Here is a 27,186-nt window from a genome sequence, read left to right as displayed (position 1 = left end):
CTTCAAAATTTTCTCTGTTGTGCTATGTTAACTTTTAGAGTCATTTAGTGACGAAGTCAAGAATTTGCTTTGGAAGGGGCTTAAATTTGAATTTGTCACATGAAGTTGACATTTTTTTCCTTATTACATAATTTTTAACATATTTATTTTTAGATATTAAAACCAGTAGTTTTTAACGTAATTTAACTTAATTTGTTGTTGTTGAGAGAGGCTAAAAAGTTTTTAGTTCAAATTTTCACCAATTTGTATTAAAATTTTGTCCTACTTAGCCTAAATCTTATCAACACTTTCCAAAGTTGGGGACTTCAGCCCTAAAGCCTCTTCTTGCGTACGTCTATCTCTAAAACTAAAAATTGTTTTAATCATATACTAAGACAGGAAAGAATCACATTACTGCACCGGTAAAATATTAACTGACTGATTCTGTTCAATTTTGACGGTGAAGTGGTGTAATGTTTAAGGCGTTTGATTCTATGTTACGGTACCGGGGTTCAATGCAAAGAGTGCACAGAAGTCCCCGCCTGTTACATGTAGCATGTAATGCGAGGATAACATAGATTTGCAGCGTTGTGTGTAATGTTAATACATCTTAATAACGCAATAGAGCATTCAAGATTAAAAAATCTTTTCTTCTCGAAATGAAAAAATTTGAATTTTGGTATTAGCAGGTCACTATAGTTAGAAGCTCGCAGTTGGCCTGTGTATTGAATTTAAGAGATTAATTGAATCTACTTCTTCTCTTAGGTAGATTGAAGCATTTCCAACCAGGCAATCTCTTACAAAAAAAACTAGTTTTAATGTTACTCTTTCTGGCATACAAAGCCAGTGTAGCTCATCTTTAACGTATTTATATATTGGATGAATCTTAGAGATAGCTGCGATTAGTCAGGCAGCAGCATTCAAAACACTTTGAACATTATCTTGCTGTGACAAGTTGAGCCCATACATTACCGCGTTACAGAAATCAATCTTATTACAGACAAAGCTGCAGACCAAAGTTTTTGCTGACTCAGCTGTCAGATATCATCTGATTGCTCGTTGTTTGGTTAGCTCAAGAAAGCATCGTCTAAAACGTCGACTGAGATTTCATTGAGAAGCGTGGAGCCAACACGACAACAAAATTTGTCTCTGGGTTATTACTATCTACTTGACGGGCTTTCATTTATTATATCACTTTGTAATTTATAATATGTTGTGGGTCATCTAATTAAACCATCTAATTAATTTCTTTCTTTAGAAATAAACACGTAATTAGTGGAAAAAATTAAATTGAATATTCCGATTGCTTATTCCTTAAGAGTTGTGTAAAATGATCCCATGACAAAGACTCTTAGGAAGGAGAGAGTGAGAGAAAGAGAAGTGAAGAGAGTGAGAGAAAGAGAGAGAATGAGAATAAAAAGAAAGGGTAAAAAAGAAAGAGGACGAATATTAATATATATAACTGAAACTAATATAAGTGTCGTAAATATGTTACATATATTCACCTTGTGACAAATTGATAGACTCACGAGCAGTATATATTTCAACGCTTGCCAACATGTGGTAAACCGCAGTTTGAATCTGCAACGATGAATTGGTCATTAATTCTATGTTTGGCCGGTTTTTTGGTCATAGGAACATCTGAAATATTTGAAAGTACGTGAGTGATTGGTTTTGGGGTGTGTGTGTAAATTTTAATTTCATTGAATTTAGTTTGCTATAGTTTAAAGTTCATCAACGTTTATCAACATAAAAAATTGACTATCATTATTTTTGATAGATTCGATTCTCAAACTTAAAAAAATTTTAGACAATCATTTATTTAAAATGTATCGTCCATAATAAAAATATTTTATAACATAATGCATATTTGCCATCAGCAAAATTATATGAAAATATAAGTATACATTATTAAAGAGCAGTCAACTTTAATTAAATGCATGATTTGGCCGTAAGGCATACAAAATCTAGCTTCGTGCGTTCATTAGATCATTGAAACTAAAAAGATTTTTTGTTGAAATCTATTTTTTATTGTTTGTTTTAAACTAAAAATTTTATCTAAATACAATAAATAAATTACGAACATTATAAATAAATTATGCAACTATTAATTTATTTTTTTGATCATGTCCAGACGAACCTTTCCCATCAAATGAAGAGGACGAAATCGACACGAACGTCCACAAAGAAAGCTTCCTGGCTGGCGGTGCAAACAGTCTCGACGAGCCACACGTCTTTGATCAAGATGAAGATTCAGTAGAAGAAAGTACTCTTGTTGAAAATCTCGCGGGTGAATATAACGATGAAGTTCATGAAAATATCGTTGGAGAAAGGTTTAGCGAGGGAGCAATGAGCGACAGCGATTTGATTGTGAACAACCGCATACCCCACGGCACGTTGGTACCCTACCATTACGATCTCTACATCAGGCCCAACATTCTAACAACACCTCCTTTCTATGCTAATGGCACAGTTAGAGTATACTTCGAGTGCTTGCTGGAGACCAATGTTCTACATTTGAATGTTTTTCATAGTGAGTTTATTTTTTTTAATATTACCGGGTGTCATCACATTTTACAATTTTTACCCGCTATGAAAATCATTCGATGAAAAGTGTTGATAAGCTGAACGCTTGAAAATTTATCACTTTTAACTCTATTTTTATGTTGATCCTTATTGCAGAACTAATGACAGTGGACAAGAACACAATAATATTCATGCTCAGTCCGGATAACACTGTGATTGCTCCTGTTCCGGAATTATTTTCTATAACGAGCCGTCCTGAGATGGATATGCAATCCTATCAAACAAAACGACACTTCATGAAGGGCGCCAAATACATCTTCCAAGCGGAGTACAGAACAACGATGGGCAAGCAGGGGGAGGATGGCTTCTACTGGGACAGCTACGTTGATAACAAAGGAGTAACCAAGTGAACATCTCAACATTTCTATAGTTTCACGTTAACATTATAACTCATTAGTTACTAGACAAGTGTATCGATGAAATGATTTTATTCTTGAAAACATATTCAATCCATTTATAATGAATACGTTTTAATAAATTTAAATTGTCAGGTACATAGCAGCCACGCAGTTGGAGTCTGTGGACGCCCGCAAGTTGTTTCCCTGCATGGATGAGGTCGACATGAAGGCCACATTTGATATCTTCGTTCAGATCCAGGCCAACAAGCACACGGCCCTCTCCAACATGCCACCTGCTAGGAACGTTCTTCTGTAATTACCTTCTGAATTGTTGTCACAATATTGTTAATCATGAAATTAACAAAATAACAAGATGAGCAACTTAGACAAAAATGTTAATGTAATCAATTATATATTTAAAATAAAAATTTAGACCGAGTGGATGGACAGAGGTTCAATTCAAGAGGACCCCTCTGATGTCCACCTACCTGGTCTGCATCATCGTCGGCGAGTTTATCAGGAAGCCCGTCAACACGCCACCTACTATGAAAGTGGGTCGCCGCATGTTTTATCAAGGGATAACAACGGCAAACAACCAATAATTTAAAAAAAATTATTTTTTCACAAAAATCAAGTAAACTAAAAATACTGAAGAAATTATTCTCATTTTAATAACTTTTTCACGCATTGGCATGGTTTCATTGTTTACCTGTTGTTTCAATACAAAAATTTTGTTTTCAATTTTGAAATAATTTAAAACGTGGAGCATGAACGACAAATGTTTGCCAACAACAGACGGCAATAAACTTGTACGCAGTTGAAACTCAGCAGTACAGACTGGAGTTCATGGCCAGGTTTGCTGTGGCACAGTTGCAGAAGTGGTACGACGACACCACCGGCTACCCGTACAGAGAACCAAAATTGGGTCGGTTGATTCAATGTTTGATATCGTATCAACTATATATAATATATATATATATATTTATGTTGGTAATAGACCATAATTTTTACAATAATCTATAAATTCTACCGAATGTTTGGCGTTAATATGTTTGTAGTTCGTTTTTTCGATTTTTCTCACTAAAATTTTTTAGTGAACGTTTAGTTTATTAAAATTCAAAATAAACTTATTTTTCGAATTCATGCTGCAAATAAGGCCATATTTCGATTTCGAATGAATCATCATCAGTGTTCCTTGCTGTATATATAGGGAAATATTGACTTTGTCAAGATGAACTTTGACGTTGTAAAAATTAACTTTGGTGTTGTAAAATTGAACTTTGATGCGAATTAGGTTTCTTTATTGGCTGGTCATCTTCTTTGGTCTCCTTTTCTTCATCGATAGCATCATATTCTTCTTTGTCACTATTTACGATGCTAGTTTTTATTACTTCTTTGTTTTCGTTGTTGGTTAAGCGCCGGGTTGGAAGTGAGGTTGTCATTTTTTGTTGTATATTTATTTTTGGTTTATTGATGTGAATTAGGACCGCTTCTGCAATTTTAAGATGCGTGTAGTTGCTGTTCTGGTATATTACTTTGGTGTTGCTGTCGAGTATTTCACGGCTAATTGTGATTGAGTGTGTTGAGTCCAAACCTGACACCTAATTCGCATCAAAGTTCAATTTTACAACACCAAAGTTAATTTTTACAACGTCAAAGTTCATCTTGACAAAGTCAATATTTCCCTATATATACAGCAAGGAACACTAACGATGATTCATTCGAAATCGAAATATGGCCTTATTTGTAGCATGAATTCGAAAAATAAGTTTATTTTGAATTTTAATAAACTAAACGTTCACCAAAAAACTTTAGTGAGAAAAAACGAACTACAAACATATTAACGCCAAACATTCGGTAGAATTTATAGAATATTGTAAAAATATATATATATATATTGTAACTTTAGATTTTATTTATGCTTTTAAAATATTATAAAGCGATATTTTTTGTTATAAGTTTTTTAAAACTTCGATTATCTTGAATGTAATAAATATTGAACGAGAACAGATCACGTAGCCCTCCCGAACAAAGGTGGAGCCATGGAGAACTGGGGCATCATAACGTACGGCGAGGAACTTCTGTGCATGGATAACGAAACGACATCAATCGTCGGTCTGTTCAACGGGGTCACAATTGTCTCTCACGAATTGGCACACATGGTAATTGGCAAATAGTTTTAGTTATACTTCTTGCAAAAACTTTTTTAGCAAAATATGCCAAATTGATTTAAATTTATTTAACATTTATACAAGTCGAGTTGATATAAAGCAGAAATTTGAAATGTAATCAATATGTCTATTTGAAAGTGGTATGGAAACTTGTTAACATGCAAGTGGTGGGATGATCTGTGGATACAAGAAGGATTCGCCACCCACTACAACTACAACCCCACTGAAGTCCTCGGATGGGATTGGGTACTTTTTTTATTCTCCTCGCTTTATTTTTTTATTCCATTTCAATAAAATTAAATTTTAAAGCAAAATCAGACGCCAAATGTTGCAGTAAGATATTTGAAACAAATCCAAATCGTCACCCACGTCCATCAGATGTTGACGCAACAGTCGGACCAGCGTCGTGGCATTCAGAACTTCATGATCAAGGACCAGAAGAACACCACAGACCCAGTTCGAAAGACCATCCTGACCCCACAGAACTCTGAATCTGCCTTCACTTCCAGCACTTACAACAAGGTCGTTACTAATTTCGCGCCAGCTTGTTCCCTCTGATTTATTTTAATTTTTCTTTTTAAAAATGAAACAATAAAAGATGCGGAATAGACATTATTTAATCACGAAAATATTTAATTATAACTTATTGCATCAAAAATTGTTGTAAAACAACGTGAAAGAATTGAAATATAGAAACATTTGACAGGGAGGTGCACTGATCAGGATGATCCAAGGAATTTTATCGAGGCCTGTCATGAACTCAGCCTACAGCGTTAGTCGTTTTATTCTTCCATTTTTACTAAAAAATTGAAAATAAGGATGAATAGTATTTTTATGTGTAAGTTTTTAACTGTTATCAAGCTGATTAATGAATTTGGAAAAGTATAAAACACAAAACACGTTCATGTTTTTTGTTAAGTTATACAATAGGAGCATATGTGGTTTTGTCCTTATTTTAAATTCACCTTAACAGCCTGTTCATTCAGTGATCATCGAAACAATTGAGTCGCTTCAATGATCACTGATGTAGGTTTCAATGTAATGACGTTGTTCATCACTGAGTGATCTATGATTCAAATTTTACAATTTACCGAATGCTCTAATTATTCTGTTATCTTTATTATGCTGCCCGTAAATATTCCTCGCCACCGACCAACCGCAGAAATATTTGAAGAAATACGCCTACACCAACGTCGTCACGAAGAATCTGACCGATGCCTTGGACGAGGCGAGTTACGTTGTTGCTGTTTGCTTGCTTGCTTGTTTGTTTGTTTGTTAGTTTGTTTGTTCGCTTGTTTGTTCGTTTGTTTGTTCGCTTGTTTGTTCGTTTGTTTGTTCGTTTGTTTGTTCGTTTGTTTGTTTGTTTGTTCATTTGTTTGAGCCTTTCAACGTTTAGCTAACAAGATAAGTATGATTAACTCATTAAAGTAGAAATCATTTGTCTCTGTATGCAATCGTTTCTAATCAACGCATCTTCTATGTTATGTTATTATTATAACTGGTTAGCATCGTGTTTGTTTGAATTTTCTTAACTTAAAAGTTTTACCCATTTTAACATCAGCAAAAACAGTCACAACTTGTATCTTAAATAATTTGGTGATCATTTGAACAATAAATATGAATAATGTTGAATAAGGTACAATTATTTTGTAACAATGACTATATCATCCGCTTTTATTCGTTCATTCATTTATTCGTTCATTCGTTTGTTTGTTTGTTCGTTCGTTCGTTCATTCATTCATGCATTAATTCATTCATCCATTCATTTATTTATTCATTTATTCGTTCATATACATTCATTCATTCATCCATCCAGGAAGCTAAACTGTCCGGAATAACCTATCCCGACAAAAAACCTCTGAAGTTCCAAGTGATCCTGGATAGCTGGCTGAACATACCCGGCTACCCCCTTCTCGAATGCACCAGGCAGACCAACCAGGTTGAAATCAGAGTGACGCCATCACTGTACCTTCATCCGCGCAAGCAGACGCCCATCAGCATCAATAGGACGTTAGTTCAAATCTTGGCCTGCATATCAGTCTCTGCAATGCCGCTGTGACATTTTCGTTTTGACTATGCGTATTTCGTTCGCTGAAGTAATGCCGTCGCTTCAGATAATCTGCCATAAAAACTGCTTTCATTAAAATGATCGACGAGTATGTGAGTCATTATACAGCGCTTTTTAAAATAAATTTTGCAAAAGTATTCTAGAAAAGAAGAAGTACATAGTCATATAAACCAAGCAACTGTTTTAATCTAAAATGATGAGAATGATCATGACTACGATGATGATAGCGATGAGTTTGGTGGTGCTGTTGGGGGTTAAACAAATCTTAATGTTTTAAATAATTCTACTAGTTAAATGTTGAATTTTTTCAAAATAATTTAAAATGATCACCAATAACGTCAAGTGAACATCAGGTTGTTGATAATTTCAGTTACAGCTGGGAGATCCCCATGAGGCTGGTGACCAACCTGAGCCGGCCCATCGATTGGGACGGGGTGCCCTCGCACTGGATCATGACTGGTCAAACAGGTTCGATGGTGATGCTTCTGATGGTGGAGATGATGATTATGATAGTAGTTAAAGTGGTGGTGATGAAATGAAGACTAGAATTGTGCCGATGAAAGCATAAATTTCTAACTTCCTAGAATCAAACTTAACAACTACAAAAGTAATATTTTTGTTGATTGAATATACTGACGATATACATAAGTAGAGTAGCGGTATGAACCCTGGAAACAGCAAGTCTACATTATCTCTGGTTTAGCTTCATTGTACACCGCAGCAATTAATTAATTACACGTTTATTAACATTTCTAAGATTTAATCATGTAATGTTTTTAAAGGCCTAACCATCAGCTCATCTCCGACTCAGTGGTTCATTTTGAATCCAAGACAGCACTTCTACTATAGGGTCTTGTACGACGCCGTCAACAGGAACTTGCTGGTTGGACAACTTCTCGCCGATTATAAGGTCATTATTGCCTTTCTATCGTCTACTATCTACAGTAAGATACACTTTAGGTTGAATTCGCTCTAAACCCTCACAACCCATGACAGAAACAACTTTTAAAGTTTCGGCTTTTTTCATTTTCATATTTTGAAAATTGAATGAATTTTATAATCAAATTAATCTAATTGGAACACACTCGCTATCAACCGCTCGACAGAAAATTCTGCCCGAGACCCGATCGCAACTCATTGACGACAACTTTGATCTGGCCAGGTGAATCAGTTTTTACGTGGCTCTTACAAATCATCAAGTTTTATTTCATTATTAAATTCAATCGGCCAAGAAGTTCATGCTACTTCAATATTTTTCAAACTGTTTCCTAATACGACGCAACCGCACTGCCTGAACAGGAACGGCTACTTATTAGTGACGGATGCCATGGAGTTTACGAAGTACCTGAGCACTGAGCTGGTGTACAATCCATGGGAGGCCACTTTGAGACACGCTCACTTTATCCAACCTTTCTTCAAGAAGGATTTGTCTTATGCTAAGTTCATGGTGCTCCATTAACATTGTTTTATTAACATGATTTTTCAAAATGTGAATTTAAATAATTCTGTGGTTAGTTCGACAGAATTGGTACAATCTGTGAATGAAATGTTTTCAACTTTTGCAGGAGTATTTTAGTTCCAAACTGGAGAAAGTGTTGGATGAGTTGAGGTATGAGTTCCCCGAGCAGGAGACAGTCCTAACAACGTAATGTTTCTCAATTTTCTGATTTGATAACTTTCAAAAACAAAAATATTTATTAAAAAAGTGATTTCATTTTTATTTTTTACTGTTTTATTGTCATCATCATCAGTAACAAAATTATAAATGTTCAACATTTTATCAAATCCTCAACACCGTTCTCATAAACGATCGACACGTCACGTATGCTGTGCTGCACTGCCTTAGATTCTTGAGAAAAGATGCCATCTCATCTGCATGTGCATTTGCCAACCAGAAGTGCCTGCTCTACTCCAGAGATCAATTCAAAAAGTACCTCGCATCTCCAAATATCAACACGTAAGTCAACAACAATTTGTTGATCACACATAGATTTGAAGAATTATTAAATAATGAATTAGAAAAACAAATGCCAACAAACCAAATTAATGCATCCACCAACCATGCCGACATTTGCGAATAATTTAAAAACATCAAGAATCAATGCCAATGCTCTGCCCACGGTCCTATGCCAAGGAATCTTTGATGGAACCTCAAATGATTGGGAGGTGATATGGAACCAGTACAACAAGAGAAAAGTAACTCTCCAAAATTGTATACTTTATATTGAAATTATTTTCACAACTCCAACACAATCACATAAACATCTGGATTCCAATCATTTTAAACTTTTTTTTACCCGATCACTGAATGAAATCCGATGTATGGCTGGTTTTATCTGCACTACCAATTTCAAAATTTGTTAAAGTTCTTCAAAATGTTGCTGCTAATACTGCTGAAAATAACCATCGTATAAGTTTGTCACTCAACAACCTTAAAAGTATGACCATTAGAATGACTCAAAATGGCGATTTTTTATTATTCGTTTTATTGTCAATTATGAAATTTATTGATCTTTACCGTTAAATATTTATTTGTTTTTACATTTTTAGTTACCAAATGAGCGCCAACTTTTTTATTCTTGAACTTAAAACGAATGTGTACATTTTAAAGACATACAGATATGTCCCTCCCAAATTTGTTTGTCCCAAAAGTCACAGAATGCAAAAAAATAATTTATAACAGTAATAATGATAATTTTTTAATTTCGATCCAAATAAAATAAAAAAATAAATGTAATCCAGGTGGTGAACGTGAAAGACGAAAGAAACGCCTACCTCTTCGGCCTCACCTGCACCTCCAACCCTGCTCTCGTAGACAGGTCCGCTTGGTTTTCTATTGATAGTTCCTACATGATTTTCATTTTTTAAATAATAAAAATTAATTAAGTTCACTTGGTGCTTCATTTTTTAATGAAATAATCGTTATTCAGATTTTTCAACGATTTGGTGATGAATAAAACGTTCCGTTCGCGAGATGTCAGTCAAGCCACATTGTACCTGGCCGCCAACGAACGTGGGGCACAGAAACTCTTCGACTACTTGGACAAGAGCTGGGAGGACAAAAGTGTAATGTTGGTAATATTTTGCTCTATTTTTGCTATATATTCAATCAATCAATCCATTTTGTTTCTAAAGCGCCATTTCCGCGATGTTCAACAGCGCTCCTCAATGAATTTCACAAACATTGAAATGTTTTTTCGCTAAAAACAGGGCCAAAACCGCTAGAAACTTATATTTTATGAATGTGTAGAAGTGGTAGAATGGGTAGAAACAAGCGATGGTAGACTAAATTGAGGATAACTGAAATAAAACTAAGCATAATAAAATTTATACAACGTAGATCAGTTGTTAAGTTAGTTATTAAATAAATGCGGGCATTACTTTTTTGCTATTGCAAGGTAGATTTCTTGTAGGTTAGTTTCAAACAGTTTGGTTAAAAATTTAGAATAAAAACTGACAAACAAGAGGTTGCATGGATCTGAGAAATTGAGCCAAGGCATGTCATTAGCAAATTTGAAATGTTAGCAAAAAGTACTACGACGACAGATTTTTAATTTGATTTCTAATTTCAGTAAAAGAATTTTTGATAATTTTAACTTTTACCTCTATAACCTGAAGAGTCAGCCAAAATAAAAACGATTACAATGATGTAGGAGAAATTGTGGAATGTAATTGTAATTGAATCTAGGGCTTTTCATCATTTCATATATCTTACGCTCCAACTGAACTTGTAAACTCTTATTACGTGTTTCTAATAGGTACATTATTAACTGGCCCGATAATTTTAACTTTTCAGCATTCCCAAGACCTCAACAATTACAGCAATAACAAACAGCTGGTACACGAACGATCAACTGAATAGGGTTAGTTGGGTTATTATATAATAGGTTGTCTATAGGTTGTCTATAGGATGCCGAGGTTTTTTCCGTTTTAATAGATCAATTTTAATTCAGTTTTTATCTCTATTTTAAATGTGTTATATATATATATATATATATATATATATATATATATATATATATTCATTCACTCGATAGAAAGCTGATTTACTCTCAATTACTTAATTGATTGGAATGTCTTATTTTCTTTTCTTAAAACATCCAGTTAAAAGTTTTCATCCTGAATAGAAAGAATCTGTCGAACAATGAGAAGCAGCAACTGATCCAAGCAGTCTTACAAGTTGAACTCAATAGGGACTTCTACGCCAAAAATTCTGCACCACTTGACAAATGGTTGAAGGATAACGTCAAGCCGAAAAGCAGGTCCACCATAGAGTACATGAGGAAAGGAGTCGATGAGTCAGCAGGAACGAAACTGAAGAACATGCAGAGGAGAGTTTTTTCGGTGGGAGGAGCTGTTCACAATTATTGGAATCTTTTGCAGGAATCTTACTACGCTGAGAAAATCGGCAGGATTTATCGGGAATAAATAAATAGGTACAACACTACATGTTGGTAATGTCACAATTGGGAATTCCCAATTGAAAAATCACTTTTACTCGGTGATTATAGACATATCTATTTTTAAACATGCAAATGAACATATAATTGATTAATAGAATTGATAATCAACAAAATTAAATTTATTAATATTCAAAGTTGAAACAGATTTTATTTTAAATTGAATTAAATGTTTATTGAACTTTTTCTAAATTAAGCAAAAAAATCTTTTCAATAAATGTGTGATCATTTAATTTTAATTTATAGATAGCTTGAATGTTTTAGTCAATTTAACAAAGTTCCAACTTTAATAAGCCATCGCAAAACTTTATTCGTAATATATGAAAAAAACAAGAACGTTGACAAAAAGTTGACCCAATTTTAATGAGGTCACTTCAATCCAGGTGTCATTTGGTTGGTCGATCAATCCTCTACTGCTGATCTGTTTGAATAATTGGATGTATGGCTGGTTTGATGTCTGGTTGATCAGATGTTTGATTGCGTTGGATGTATGGTTGATAGGATATCTAGTTGATTGTACGTGTGGCTGATTGTATATCTGGTTTGATTGAATATCTGGTTGATTGTTTCATTGTTATACTATTTGGTTGATCAGACGTAAAATTATGTAAAAAAAATGTGAATTATTTTCAGAAAATCAGGTTAAAATATTGCGTTAAAACATTTTCAAAAAAGTACAAGTTAATGAAAAATTTTTAATTAAAATTTCACAAACACGTTATCAATAATTCAAGATAAGAATGTTTAACAGAGAACAATATAATTTGAAAAATATAATTTTAAACATTTTGGCTTTTTGTTACTAATGTGCAACGCAGTTATTTCGAACAAAAAATTATTTTTAATTATCAGATAAAAATTTAATTGGAAATGAAAAGGTTGGTTGGCTGACTTGAATTCCCTGTCCGATATCTTGACCGATTGCGACGAAGCAAATTATTTTATACCTCGGATAGTCAAAACTTTTAACGTATTGTCTGACTTCATCTGCCAGCCTCCTAGCCACAAACATGCTGTTGATGTCGCACGTGTTGTCGACAGCTCGTGCGCTTGTTGTTGTGTTTGCAGTCGAAGTGGATAAGATGGCTAGACGATCGTCGAGAAATTTTTTAAGACTCTGAAAACAATTTAATGTATCTAAAACTTAATATGTATCTAAAACTTATTTCGTATCTAAAAGTTATTTGTGTGTAAAGCTTATTATGTATTTCAATTTTTCTATAATCGTTGCTGACAATATTTAATCAATTATACAAAACGTAGAGTGTTGCAAGTTGTATGCAGAACGATGATGCCAACAGAGTGCGTGAGTGTATGCAAACTATCAAATCAGACCTGTCTCATTTGGCAACTTACTTCCATGTAATAATGAAGACTTAAAATGACCTTTACACTTCATTTAAAATTATTGGTCTGCAAGTAATTAAAAATTTACCATTTTCGTGTTTTTTGTGGTCATTGTTTCCATTATTTTTATTATTTATCACCGATTAAAGTGAATTACGAGTCACCTGTTCCACCGTGGCGAACTGCGGCTTCCTGCAAGGTTCCAACCTGTAAGTGTTTTCGTACCTGACCAATGTCCTGCCAATCATCTGCTGGTTGTGCGACCATTCTGTCCTCAAACTGTGCGCCAAACTTGTTCGCCTCAGAGAAACTCGTCTGCTGTTGTAGTGATGTGGCAAGTTGTAGTTGGATTGGCTGTCTTGAGCGATCGATGTACGCCGACTTGGCATTTTTGCTTTGAAATTTTGTTGCTGATTGTGAAAATGCTGATGGTTTTTCAGCTGTTGTTGATGTTGCAGCGGCGCAGTTAGATGTTTGTGGATGTTATTTGATGTTTTTTTTCTTGTTGCTTTTGTAATTAGTGAGCCGCTACCGGCTGGTCAATATTTACGTTACGCTCTGGGTTGCTTACATTTACAAATAATTGTGAATTTGCATAAAATTTTACAAATATTGTTTCATTTCAGTGAGTAAAAGTTTATAATTTAAATTTATTTGAACTCTTCAACTATTAAAAAATTAAAACATACGATGATTTCAAGTACCGCTTGCGGTCAAAAACTGGCTTGCATTTTAAAAATTATTCGAGTTTTATTATCCAATTTGAGGTGATTCTTCAGGATGTTTAAACTTGGCAGTGTTAGCAAATTTGTGGTTATGTGGTCTTGCTCGTGAGTTCACTTCAAATAATCAAATAATTTGCTAGATTTAAACACACGTTATCAAACTGTTGCTTCTGTTGAGTTGGAACGAATGATGGTGACAAGCAAGTAGCCGGCAGTACTGAACTTTCTGAAAAGTTATCTCCGTTGGCTCATGTGTTGATGTGTTGAAAGCATTAGAAGCATCAGACGCTTTGTGCGTCAGCTCTCTTCACAAAGCACGATTGAATTCAAGTTTGGACGTACGATAAATGCTGCTTGGCCAATTTAAACCGCATTAAAAATTGAAATTTTCATATTTGTATTATAATATAAAACCTTCAACGATTAAAAAATTTCCACGAAAATAATGGTACCCGTAAAACTAATGATATCTAACCAAGACAATTGCTTTCATTCGTGGACGAATATGTATTTCAATATTTTGATATAACCTCACGAAAAGTGAATACTAAACAATCTTTTATCAGCTGCGTGTGAATGTGAATGTGTGTGCCACGGCATTTATACGAGACTGTTGAGTTTGTGATAACCATGGAAACTTGTCCGCGTAACACGGCAGGTTTGATTAGATATCAGTGAGTGAATGAGTGAACGAATGAGTGAGTAAATGAATAAGGGAGTGAATGAATAAGTGAGTGAATGAATAAGTGAGTGAATGAATGAGTGAATGAATGAATGAGTGAATGAATGAGTAAGTGAATGAATGAATGAGTGAATGAATGAGTAAGTGAATGAATGAGTGAGTTAATGAATGAGTGAAAGAAACGTGTTATTAAATATGTGGTGTTTAAACGAACCGAACTGAAGTGCAATATTAATATACTTGCTCGTATCGTGTGATTTATGACGCTAATTCTATGAACGTCACATCCCTATCATGTTGACTGCATGGGATAAATTTTTTTTATTTTTGATTCACTTTTATTCTCCTCATATTCTTGGCAATAATACTAAAATTAATAATATTTTGATATAATATAAAATAGATTATAAATAATAAAATCATAATAAAAATAATAAAATCATCCCACAAGCCTATACAGTATATTTTAAACAACACGTGATGTTATGTTATGTTATGATTATTGCCATTTTAATTTCATCAAGTTTGTCATAATAAAGTTTATAGAAATTTAAAAATTTCAGAGTCATTTTTGATTTTTTAGCGCGTTATAATATGCAGCAGACGTCAGTTTTGTAATTGTGATCGATCAAATTAATTCATCTCTTCAATTTCAAAATAAATTCACCACTGGTACATTTTACCGTGATTAAGACTGTGATCAAAATCGCATTCTATATATTATTATTATTATTATGCTGAATTATCCATTATTTTAATCTTTTAACTAATTTAATAATAATTGATCATTTTATATTTAATTGTAATTTTTATTTATATTTTGGCTTTTGAAGAAATAAAAGAGTTCTCATTATTATTATTACGTAACAGATGCAATTGTAATGCACTCATAAATCGAAAGCGATTTTGCCATGAAATTGGGAGGGATGGAGTTCAGTTGTTATCGTTGCTGATGATGAGGATGATGATGAGGAGGAAGAGGATGACGATGATGCTGTTGTTGTTGTTGTTGATAATGATGGTGTTGATGATGACGATGCTGATGATAGTGTTGATAACGATGATGAAGACGATGATGATGACGATGATGAAGACGATGATGATGAAGATGATGACGATGATGATAATGATGATTATAACGCTGTCTGATTATGACTTAAATAACATTAACATTCCTGATAGCAAGAATGATGACATCGTATATATATATATAGAGAGAGAGAGAATATATATATGGATGACATGATGATGAGTGTAGTTAAAAACTGAAGGAGTATTCAGGCGGATTGCATAACGATTTCATCTCGATCGGTTGGAGTTCGTTTAAAATTAGCGCAAGCCACATGGCGACAGACTGCTGTATAACTACTTGAGCTGCAAAGAATAACATTATTAACAATTAAATGAAAGAATTAACGAATAACAAATTCTAAACAATTAGTCTTTCTGGGAAATGAAAATAAAATCAAAACTAAACGAAGCAAAAGCGTATACAGAGGAAAAGAAACAGAAAAATAGAAAGAGGAAAAGAGATTTTAGTGGAAGAGAGAGAGAGAAAGAGAGAGAAAGAAAGAGAGAGAGAGAGGAGAGAGTTAGAAAAATGAGAGAGAGAGAGAGTGAGAGAAAAGCCAGATGATGAACAGACAGATGAAGACAAATGGGCAGACGATCAGACAGACGAAGTCTGATGGAGAGACAGAAAGATGAAATTAATAAATCGTGCGCCATTATTTCATTAAAAATATTTTTAATATGATTTTAAATAGATCATGTGGAGGCATTCGTTTGGACGGACTGATTAATTGGAATGTGAAATCAATGGAAATCATTTGAACGTCGTCACTGACGTATGCCGCATGGCTTGGTCGTGTAGCTCCATTGTTATTAATGTAGCTATTAAAGTTTTTATTGCAGACTGTCATTAATGCTGTCATTAATCTTGGCGTTGATGTTCATATAAATGTTGTGGTAAGTTTTTTTCATTTATGTTATTAATGTTTTTAGAAACTCAGTTTAGTACAAGGTTCTAGGTTGTTGCTTGTGTTGCGCATACTAAAAAATGTTTCTAATGTATTTTATTATTTTCATAACCATTTTCCTTGGTAGTTCAATTTAATAATTTTTATAGAGTATAAACATATTTGCGCTGAAAATAAACTTGAACATTTATTTATATCTTAATTTTGATTATATTCCGATCATATTTTCATCATCATTAAAAAAATTAACCTCTTGTTAGAAATATTCATTTTTAGTTGACAGTTCAATTTTTTTTTACAAGGAGTCTGAGTTATTGTCCGCAGTCAAAAGATTCATCATCATCGCTGTCATCATGATCATCGTCATCATCGTCGTCATCATTATTATCGTACGTTGTTATCAAACCACCATTCCAGTCAGCCAGTCACATCAGCACTCGCCCTATTGTTGTTATCAATTTTATTTTAATTTTTGTTGTTATCATTATCATTAAAATTATTATTATTATTATTATTATTATTATTATTATTAGTAGTAGTAGTAGTAGTAGTAGTAGTAGTAGTAGTAGTAGTAGTAGTAGTAGTAGTAGTAGTAGTAGTAGTAGTAGTAGTAGTAGTAGTAGTAGTAGTAGTAGTAGTAGTAGTAGTAGTAGTAGTAGTAGTAGTAGTAGTAGTAGTAGTAGTAGTAGTAGTAGTAGTAGTAGTAGTAGTAGTAGTAGTAGTAGTAGTAGTAGTAGTAGTAGTAGTAGTAGTAGTAGTAGTAGTAGTAGTAGTAGTAGTAGTAGTAGTAGTAGTAGTAGTAGTAGTAGTAGTAGTAGTAGTAGTAGTAGTAGTAGTAGTAGTAGTAGTAGTAGTAGTAGTAGTAGTATTGCTATATTATAATTACACACCACACGAACACATACACGCAACGCACACATATACATGCAACACACACACACACACAAACACACATACAATCTACACATATACTCAGAACACACACATAAACATGTAGTTTAATAAGTCTAAAAAAGAATTACTTTGTACTAAATGCACTTACGTAAATATTTAAATTGTGACAACTGACAACGGAAGTAATTTAGCAAAGAATAAATAATATAAAACCATCAAATAACCCAGCAAAGAATAATAAATTTACGATATGAATGTTAATGTGTGTGTGTGTGTGCGAATGTATGTGTGTTTTTATTTGAAGCCAGTTGTTACAATCATTTTAATTCATAAATGGCTGATGTCTAGGAGACGTGGTAATTATGATGAAGACAAGGATGAACGATGATGATGATGATGAAAAGGAAGATGATTAAGACGGGATGATGAGGAAGATGATGTTGTTGTTGATGATGATAATGAAAATGATGATGAGGAAGAAAATGATGATGATAATGATGAAGAAAATGATGAGGATGAGAATGAAGCGGATGATGATGAGGAGTAGGATGAGAATAAAAATGATGACAATGATGATGTTGGTAATAATAATGTAAATTATGTAAAAGAGAGTGAGGGTGATGATATGATGATAATAATTACTATTACAACAATAATGATGATGGTGATGATGATGATGAGAATGAGGATGATGAAAATGAGGATGATGATGATGATGAGAATGAGGATGATAAAAATGAGGATGATGATGATGATGAGAATGATGATAATAAAAGGATAAAGTTTTGACAAAATAGTAGGAAGATGTTACAGGTAATATATTTGATGGTCATTGTATAATACAAAAATACGAATTCTGTTTTTAGTAACTCTTATGATTTTCAAAATAACTTAATGCTATTAACTGTTAAGGTTGATGTTAATTAGTGAAATTTAATGACTGATAACGATGATAACGACGCTGATGATGTTGGCAGTGTGTGATGACGAAGATTGGGTTGATCTACCTTCTCAACGATGGCTAGTAGAAATATGACTGGCTGACTGACTAGAGTGAGTACAACAAGACGCTCTTTGTTTAATGTAATCATTTTACTATTATTATTATTATTTTATTATATTATTGTTATTATCATTATAACTCCAAACAATATAAAATATCTAAATATTCTAATTTGCACAATAATTTACTTGACGATTTTAAACATTTAAAAATGAACACTTAATGAACACTTTTGAAATTTCGCCACTAGGCTTTTCTAAGTATTTTAATTTGACATTAATCGACTTAACTTGGTCTGACCAATTTAACAATAGTCTCATGTACTCTGCAATATGCAAACAATTTTACTTTTATTAAAAACAAAAGATCAACACGGACAAACGATAAACAACCCGGAACAAAATCTGGGTATTACAGGAGTTACAACTTAATAACAGCATTCAAGCAAATTAAACAAAAACATCAACAACATCATCATCATCAACAACAACGAAAACATCACCAACACAGAAATAACAACAATATCAACAGCAACCAAAACAACAAAACGTCAACAGCAACAACAACAATAACAAGAACAAGAACAACAAAAACATCAACATTAACAAAAAAAACAACAACAGCAGCATCGAAAACAACAAAAACATCAACATAAATAACAACAAAAACAACAACATCAATAACCATAACAACAGCAACATCAACAACATCAGCAAAAACATCAGCAAAAACAACAACAACATCATTATCCAAACAGTCCTGCTCGACTTGATTATCAAGGCGCCATCTGTCCTATATGCGGTCAGTCAGTAAGAAATTATATGTGGGTTGTATTATGTGGACGTGTGGTGGCGTGTGTGCGCGTGTGTTTGTCTGTGTGTTTTTGCGTGGGTTGGTCTGTGCGTTTGTCTGCCTGTCTTGCTGGTGTGCTTGTGTTTAAGTCTGTTGTGTGTATTGTTAAGTATGTTTCGATGTGAGGATGTACGTGTTGTTGAATGTGCGTACTCGAAGACTGAATGACTGGTGTGTGTGTGTGTGTTTGTATGTTATGTGTTTGTATGTATATGCTTGTATGTATGTGCTTGAATGTATGTCTATGTATGTATGTTAATATGTATCTATGAATGTATGTATGCATGTGTGTTTGTTTGTATGTACGTGCTTCTATGTATGTGCTTGTATGTATATACTTGCATGTATGTTTATTTGTATGTATACATGCATGCATGCATGTATGTATGTATGTATGTACGAATTGAATGTATGTATGTATGCATGCATGTATGTATGTGTGCTGTTCGTCTGCTTCTAAGGACGTTGTGTTGTGAGTTGTGACTGCAACACATTTTTGCACATATTTGATCAATTGTACTTAAGATTATTTGTATGTCTGCGTGAATGCATGTATCTGCAAAACATATAAAAAGTGCGAATGTGTAACATGCATGAATATGTATGTGTGAATGAATGTATGTGTGAATGAGTTTATGTGAGCAAGTATTAATGCATGAATGTATGCATGCATATATGAATGTGCTTCTAACTTTTATGAATATAATCCATTTGAATATAATTAATATATAAATGTATGTATGTATGAATGTATGCATGCATGCATACGTGAATGTATGCATGTGAATGTGAATGTATGCATGAATATGTGTATGTATGTACTCGTATGAGCATGTTTGCTTGTGTGAATGTGTGTGAATGTGGCATTTCATCCTTGCTTCTGATTGATTTTTTAATGAGAAAATTTTCTCATTGCAGTTTAATAGCTTGTGTACATATCATATATAAACATATATATATATATATATATATATATATATATATGTGTGTGTGTGTGTGTGTGTGTGTGAGGATATATATATATATATATATATATACAGGTATATATATATACAGGTATATATATATATATATATATATGTTTATTTTTGTTTGGCTTAGTCACGACCTATCAAATGATCAGAGAGATGAGCTGAAAAAGTTGATCAATGATGCAAAAAAGCAGGAATCTGTAAGCGGTGATTTTTTATTCAGAGTGAGGGGACCTCCGGGAAGATGGAAAATAGTCAAGTGTCGGAGGGATCAAAAACTGAAAGAAAAAGTTTGATTGAGAGAGATGGCACTGATGATAGCGTTGATGATATTGATTTTGATGGAGTTAACGTTGAAAGTTGTTTTAGATATGCAAATAATAAAAGCCATTATGGTAAGTATCAATATAAAATCTCAAGTCTTGATGTGTGTGGTGAAAGGGGTTGTAACAATAAAAATGCAATAGGTGAATTTCAGTATGTTGAGGATGATAAAATCAACGAAAGTTTTAATGAAGCATCTGGTAAAGGTAAACCTGCTAAAATGGGAAATGAGGAGCGATCGGTGGTTCTGGGAGTTTTAAATATCAGATCTATAATAACAAAATTCAGCTCTATTTATGGTTTGATTCACGAAGGCCTAGACATCTTTGTTTTGACGGAGAGCTGGCATGGTTCGGCAGATAATATTTCCATTGGGTTATCAATGCCACCTGGCTATTAGTTTGTAGACCGTTTAAGATCGCACGACCCACATCATGGAGGTTTAATCATTTTTTTTCGATCAATTTTTAGATATAAAAAGATCACTCTGCCACTGGTTACTGCTTTCAAGGTTCTGGCGGTGAAACTTAAAATTAATGAATTAGATTATATCCTACTGGCAATTTACAGACCTGGATCTGAACAATTAACGACATCATTTTATGATAAACTGATTTCGGTCTTAGAATGTGTTACAATCATTAGTTCCCGTATTTTGTTAGCGGGAGATTTTAACATTCCCATGGAGAAGTCGAACAATCCAAACGTTGTTAATTTACGTGAAATATTTGAAATGTTTCAGTTGATCAACCAGATAGATGAACCAACGCATATTCTAGGAGGAACGCTCGATCTGATTGTGACGTCACACAATATAGCTGTCAGTGAAGCAAAGGTTTATCCTAGTGGAATCTATTCTGATCATGGTTTGATACAGGTTAGTTTATCAATAAAATTGACAAAGTTTCTGAAAGCAAAAAAATTGATCCGACTCTGGAATCGTTTTGATGAGAAAGCTTTCGCTGAGCAGGTACTTGAGTCTCCAGTATCCAGACCGTGTAAAACTGATGATGTAAATGCAGAATTTGGTTTATTCAGTGACGAGGTAAGGAGAATTGTTCAGTGGTTTGATGATGATTGCAAGGCTTCAAAACGGAAATCTAGAAAAAAAGAAAAAATTTTTAGAAAAAGTTGTAAATTGTCTGATAAAAATGAATGAATATTGGCCCTTAAAGAAAAAACTGAAATTTATTCAAACAAACGTAAAGTATATTGGAAGAAAGTTGTCAATGAAAACAGTAAAACTCCAAAAAGCTTGTGGAGGGTGGTTAATAAAATTTTTCTAAACAGTCACAGTGAAGGCACTAAACGCGAACTCAATGATCTCAATGCTGGCCAGTTCGTGACTTTCTTTAATGAAAAAATTAAAGTGATAAAACAGGGGATTGACACTGAAAATCAATCTTGTCTTAACAGTGATGATCATGGATGTCAGCAGTTGTTTTCGACTTTTCGGGCGGTGTCTGAGGCTGATGTCAGGAAAAAAGTGCTTCATTCACCTACAAAGTCCTGTCAACTAGATATTTTACCAACGCGTTTTTTTAAAAAGCATTTTGAATTGTTTTGTCCATTTATAACCAGTTTGATAAATCTGTGCATGAGGGTAGGCTGCTTCCCCACACCTTGTAAGCATGCAATTGTTGTGCCGTTGTTGAAAAAAAGTGATGCAGATCCAGATGACGTCAGTAATTATCGACCAGTCAGTAATCTGTCATTTATATCAAAACTCATTGAAAGAATGGTGTCGAGACAATTGCTTGCTCATTTGAATGATAATAGTCTCATGCCTGCACATCAATCCGGTTTCAGACGATTTCACTCCACTGAAACTGCCCTGCTGCATGTTCTCTCAGGGGTTTATGCTGAGATGGATGCTCAAAACATTTCCTTGTTGGCATTTTTGGACATGAGCTCGGCTTTCGACTGTGTCAATTATGAAATGTTACTGCTCAGGCTACATCAAAATTTTGGAATATCTGGGGAAATAATAAATTGGCTCAGAAGCTACTTGATTGGCCGAACACAGCAGGTTTCGTTCAACGGGAGTTTGTCCTGCGTCACTGTGGTTTGCTCTGGTGTGCCGCATGGATCTGTTTTGGGTCCTTTATTGTTTCTGTTTTATACATCTGATGTGCTGAAGATAATTGATTCATATGATTTTAAAAGCCATGCATATGCGGACGACATTCAAATTATGTTATCAGGCAAACCGAAGTTATTTCAAGACGAGATTACGAGATCCATTGAATGTATGGCGGAGGTTAATCTGTGGATGTCGAGAAATGAATTGAAGCTTAACCGGGCTAAAACAAAATTTCTTCCTATTGGTACCTGGCAGCAGTTGGCGGACTTGGATATAAATTCAGTTGTTATGAATGATAAAAAAATAGATTTCTGTAAAGCAGTGTCGAACCTAGGTTTTATAATTGATTCAAACCTAACAATTTAAAGATGATCTCTTTATCATGCTTGGCACAGATTAGAAGAATGAAACGAATTCGAAAATCACTTGATAAAGACGCAATGCAGACTCTGGCGCATGCGTTGGTGCACTCACGTGTCGATTATTGCAATAGTTTATTTTATGGACTCCCGGCTAGATCCATCAAAATTCTGCAATCGATACAAAACCGTACTGCCTAAATTGTGGCTGGATGTCGATGGTATGATCATGCCACACCGATCCTGAGTGAGTTGCGTTGGTTGCCCATAAATAAAAGAATTGTTTTAAAATCTCTGTCACAGTTTTCAAATCACTAAATGATCTGGCTCCAAAATATTTATCAGATAAACTAAAATTAAAAACGTCGATCGCATCTGGTGTGCGTCTGAAGTCTGACGATTCGAACATTCTTGTGGTTCCTCATAGACAGCTAAAGATTGGATCGCGTGATTTTGCTGTGTCAGGCCCTGTCGTATGGAACGGCAAAATCAAATGGTGTGCGATTAGTTTCTGCTAAGTTGGCAATAAACCATAGAATTGATACAGGTAGTATAATTACCATGATTGTTGAATATAAGTAATTTGATATTATAGAAATATCTATAGATATAGATACTATTAATGCGGCTAATAGAATGAGTGTTATTCTGATTTCATATGAGATTGTTTGAGCTACCCTACGTAATGCCCCTAAAAGGGCATATTTAGAGTTTGATCTTCATCCAGCAATAAATGTAGTGTATACATTTATTGCTGAAATACATAGGAAATATAGAATTCCAAATTGAATTCAAAATGCAGTGTTTTGATGTGGGAAGATCCTTCATATCATTAATGATAGGAATAGCGCTATAATTGGGGCAATAATAAATGAGGTTTTATTAGCATTGGTTGGGGTTAGTTGCTCTTTTAAAAATAATTTGATAGCATCAGCAAATGGTTGCGGAAGCCCCATGAAAATTACTTTATTAGGACCTTTTCGAAGTTGAAAGTACCCTAGTAATTTTCGTTCAAGTAGTGTGTAAAATGCTATGGCTATTAGGGCTATAAGTATTCTAATAATAAAAGATATTGAAGCTGATAGGTTCATTAATATGAGATTTTATTCATATTTAGGGTTTAAACCTAATGCACTACTCTGCCATCATATTAAGTTATTAAATGATTCGAACATTTGTTTTAGATTTTCAAAATCTATTGTTTCCTAAACAATAGATTTGTTCATATGAACAAATCTATTGTTTAGGAAACAATAGATTTGTTTCCGTCAGCCCTCAAAATGCCTGGAATGAACATTGCTGAATTTAAAAGACAATTAAAGACACACCTTTTTTCATTATAGTTCATCTCTTTTCATTCTTGCTATTTTGTTATTAATATTAGTTATAATTTGATAGAGTTTGTGAAAACTGCTATAACGAACGCTATATTAAGTTTTCTATTAATAATATATATATATATATATATATATATATATATATATATATATATATATATATATTTACAATATTCTATAAATTCTATAAATTTGGTGAACGTTTAATAAACTAAACGTTCACCAAAAAACTTTAGTGAGAAAAATCGAAAAAACGAACTACAAACATATTAACGCCAAACATTCGGTAGAATTTATAGAATATTGTAAAAATTATGGTCTCTTACCAACATATATATATATATATATATATATATATATATATATATATATATATATATATATATATATATATATGATGGGATGTGCTTACGTTGAATGTGTTTTGGATGTGAGGAGATGTGTGTGTTTCGTGTGTTTCTAATAATTTGAATCTATTTATAATTATTGTGCTGGTGGTTGGGTATTTATCTGTTGGTTGTTCTGAATTATATGTTATCGTGCATCTTCTGAGCGTATTTGTGCGTGATCGGTGTGGATAAAGTGTGGATGAATGTATCTATGATTTGGTTTAAAATGGTTGCTGTTTGGTTCTTATATGGTTGTTACACTACTTTGAGTGATTGGGTATGGTCGAGAGTATATGTGTGCATCTGTGCATGAATTTGAAGGATTTATCTGTTTTGTTTTAGTTCTTTTTACAATGTATACTTATGTTTATTTTCGAAATATTTATGTTTTTGTTTGATTACTTAAAAGGACAAAAATTTTTTTTAGTTATGTTGGATAGCGACTTTGCGTAGTTCTATAAAAGTCGCTATACAAGTTTTCGTATAATATATATATATATATATATATATATATATATATATATATATATATACATGCATAAATGTATGCACATACAATCTATATATATGTGCAGGTATATATAGTTGTATGTGTGTCTTTGTACTCGTGTCTTTGGATGTTTGTTAATGGTGTTGATAACGTTGATATTTGTTGATTTACGATGTATTGTACGTGTTCACGTTTATGCTGTTGTTGTTTGAATATTTGTTGTTGTTGCTGCTGTTGTTTTGTGTTTTGTTGTTATTGCTATTTTGTGTTGTTGATGTCCAGCAGTTTTCAATGTTGCTGATGTTGTTGTATTATGTTAATGTTTGTTGTCTAATGTGTAAACTTGCCCTTTTATTTGTGTATGCTGTTTTTTATTTTATTTTTTTTTGTTCATCATCGTTTGATGTTGGTTTTGTATGTCTGCTCTTGTATCTTTTTGTATATTGTTTGTTGATGTATGTTGTTGTATGCTTTTATATGTTTTCTGCTGGATGTCTGTCTTTGTTGATGCAAATGGGTTATATTTATTTAGATTCGTACTTTGCAATGAAGCCACATTAAGGCAGGAATATTTTTTGAAGTCCAAATAGTTTTTGAGTTCGTTGCATTTTTCTACGCCCTTACGTAATGTATACTTCTGTCTTGTCGGTCTGCAAAAAAGATTTGTCGGTTTATGTAGGTTTATGTGTGTGTGTGTGTGTGTGTGTGTGTGTGTGTGTGTGTGTGTGTGTGTGTGTGTGTCTGTGTATGTACAAATTTTTGCTTGTGAGAATGTTTGAGTGCATGTCGCAATGAATGTATGTGATCTTTCAGTTGTACGCATTTTAAGGTGCTGAAATAGGAAAGTATGGATAAAAAAGTTGTGTGGGTGCCATGCAGTTTGCTTATGGAAGGGCCATGTGAAACTCTTCATGCGCTCAATATAAAAAGATTCATTTTATATACAGAAGATAAATGCTTAGAAACGTAAATTAATAAAAAAATCATAACAGCAACAACAACAACAATCACGACAACTATAACAACGACAATAAAAACAACAATAACAATGATAGTGGCTATAATGACGTATTCGTGTATGAACGAATATAAAAAGAATACCGTTTCAAAATCAAATAAGAGCAGTACCTAGTTGAACAATGAAGAATGAAGCAGAGAGCATACTAAACACCAAACTAGGCTCGCGTAAAAGAAAATTCAATACAATTGTCTGCAAACAACAAAAGATATTAAATAACATCAATATAAATATCAAAACAAAACAGCAAACACGACAACATAAAAGCAAACAACAACAACAACATACAAACAAACAATTACAAACAAAAAACACCATACAAACAAACAATAACAAACAAAAACAACATACAAACAAACAATAACAAACAAACAACAACATACAAACAAATAAGGCAAAGAACAAAAACAACATACAATCATTGACAGCAAATAACAAACAACGACAACTTACGAACAACAAACACACAAACAATAACATACAAACAAACAATAACAAAATACAAACAACAAACAAACATACGCACAAACAAATAAACAAACAAACACCAAAAAACAAACAAACAAAAATTAACAAACGTCAAACAACAAGCAACAATTAACATACAAACAAGCAACAAGCAAACATCAAGAAAAAAAACACAAACAAACAACAACAAGTCAACAAACATACAAGCAACAAAAACATTTAAACAAACAAACAAACAAACAATTAGACACATAAGCACCAAAAACATCCAAACAGTCAGTCTAGAATTGTAAAGCAGTTGGCGCCTTTGTCTCCGCGAGAGTTCCTTTAGGAAAATAACAAACAAAAACAGAATGTAGTTTAGATAATTAGACACAATTAGCAATGTTCGGTTTTTTAACTTGTATTTTTAATAATAATAATAGCAATAATGATAATGATAATATTAATAATAATAATAATAATGATGATGATGATGATAATAATAATAATAATAATTATAATAATAATAACAACAGATTACAACAATTATAATGAAATTACAGGCTAAAGCGCAAAGACTTAGAAGATATACTAGACGTAGTGATCAGTTTTTACAAAATATAATGTTTAATAATAGTAGCAAAAATTTTTACAGAAAAATAAAAAACAAGAAAGAATAAA

General features: G+C 33.2%; 3 protein-coding genes across 3 annotated transcripts; 2 read left to right on the top strand and 1 right to left on the bottom strand.

Annotated features, from left to right (window-relative positions):
- Positions 1-1,568: 1,568 nt before the first annotated feature.
- Positions 1,569-11,835, top strand: HELRODRAFT_189331 (hypothetical protein; the record flags this gene model as incomplete). Its single annotated transcript, XM_009027547.1, has 23 exons — positions 1,569-1,635; positions 2,114-2,512; positions 2,662-2,911; positions 3,057-3,215; positions 3,337-3,452; positions 3,697-3,828; positions 4,914-5,065; positions 5,213-5,320; positions 5,453-5,596; positions 5,781-5,846; positions 6,237-6,302; positions 6,891-7,084; positions 7,486-7,610; positions 7,925-8,052; positions 8,249-8,304; positions 8,442-8,589; positions 8,708-8,787; positions 8,989-9,099; positions 9,239-9,338; positions 9,885-9,961; positions 10,073-10,213; positions 10,939-11,005; positions 11,247-11,835. 23 exons carry the CDS (start codon positions 1,569-1,571, stop codon positions 11,568-11,570), a joined length of 3,210 nt encoding a protein of 1,069 aa, XP_009025795.1. The 3' UTR covers positions 11,571-11,835.
- Positions 11,776-13,338, bottom strand: HELRODRAFT_163766 (hypothetical protein; the record flags this gene model as incomplete). The annotated part of the gene is made up of 3 exons (XM_009027546.1): positions 11,776-11,808; positions 12,495-12,719; positions 13,114-13,338. The coding sequence occupies 3 exons, from the start codon at positions 13,336-13,338 to the stop codon at positions 11,776-11,778; spliced, it is 483 nt and encodes a 160-aa protein (XP_009025794.1).
- A 6,961-nt stretch (positions 13,339-20,299) lies between these two features.
- On the top strand, positions 20,300-23,677 carry HELRODRAFT_163765 (hypothetical protein; the record flags this gene model as incomplete). The annotated part of the gene is made up of 3 exons (XM_009027545.1): positions 20,300-20,754; positions 20,851-21,256; positions 23,624-23,677. The coding sequence occupies 3 exons, from the start codon at positions 20,300-20,302 to the stop codon at positions 23,675-23,677; spliced, it is 915 nt and encodes a 304-aa protein (XP_009025793.1).
- Positions 23,678-27,186: the final 3,509 nt, after the last annotated feature.

Source organism: Helobdella robusta, assembly GCF_000326865.2.
Source record: "Helobdella robusta unplaced genomic scaffold HELROscaffold_5, whole genome shotgun sequence".
NCBI lineage: Eukaryota > Metazoa > Annelida > Clitellata > Rhynchobdellida > Glossiphoniidae > Helobdella > Helobdella robusta.
This window is presented reverse-complemented; position numbering and strand designations above follow the sequence as displayed.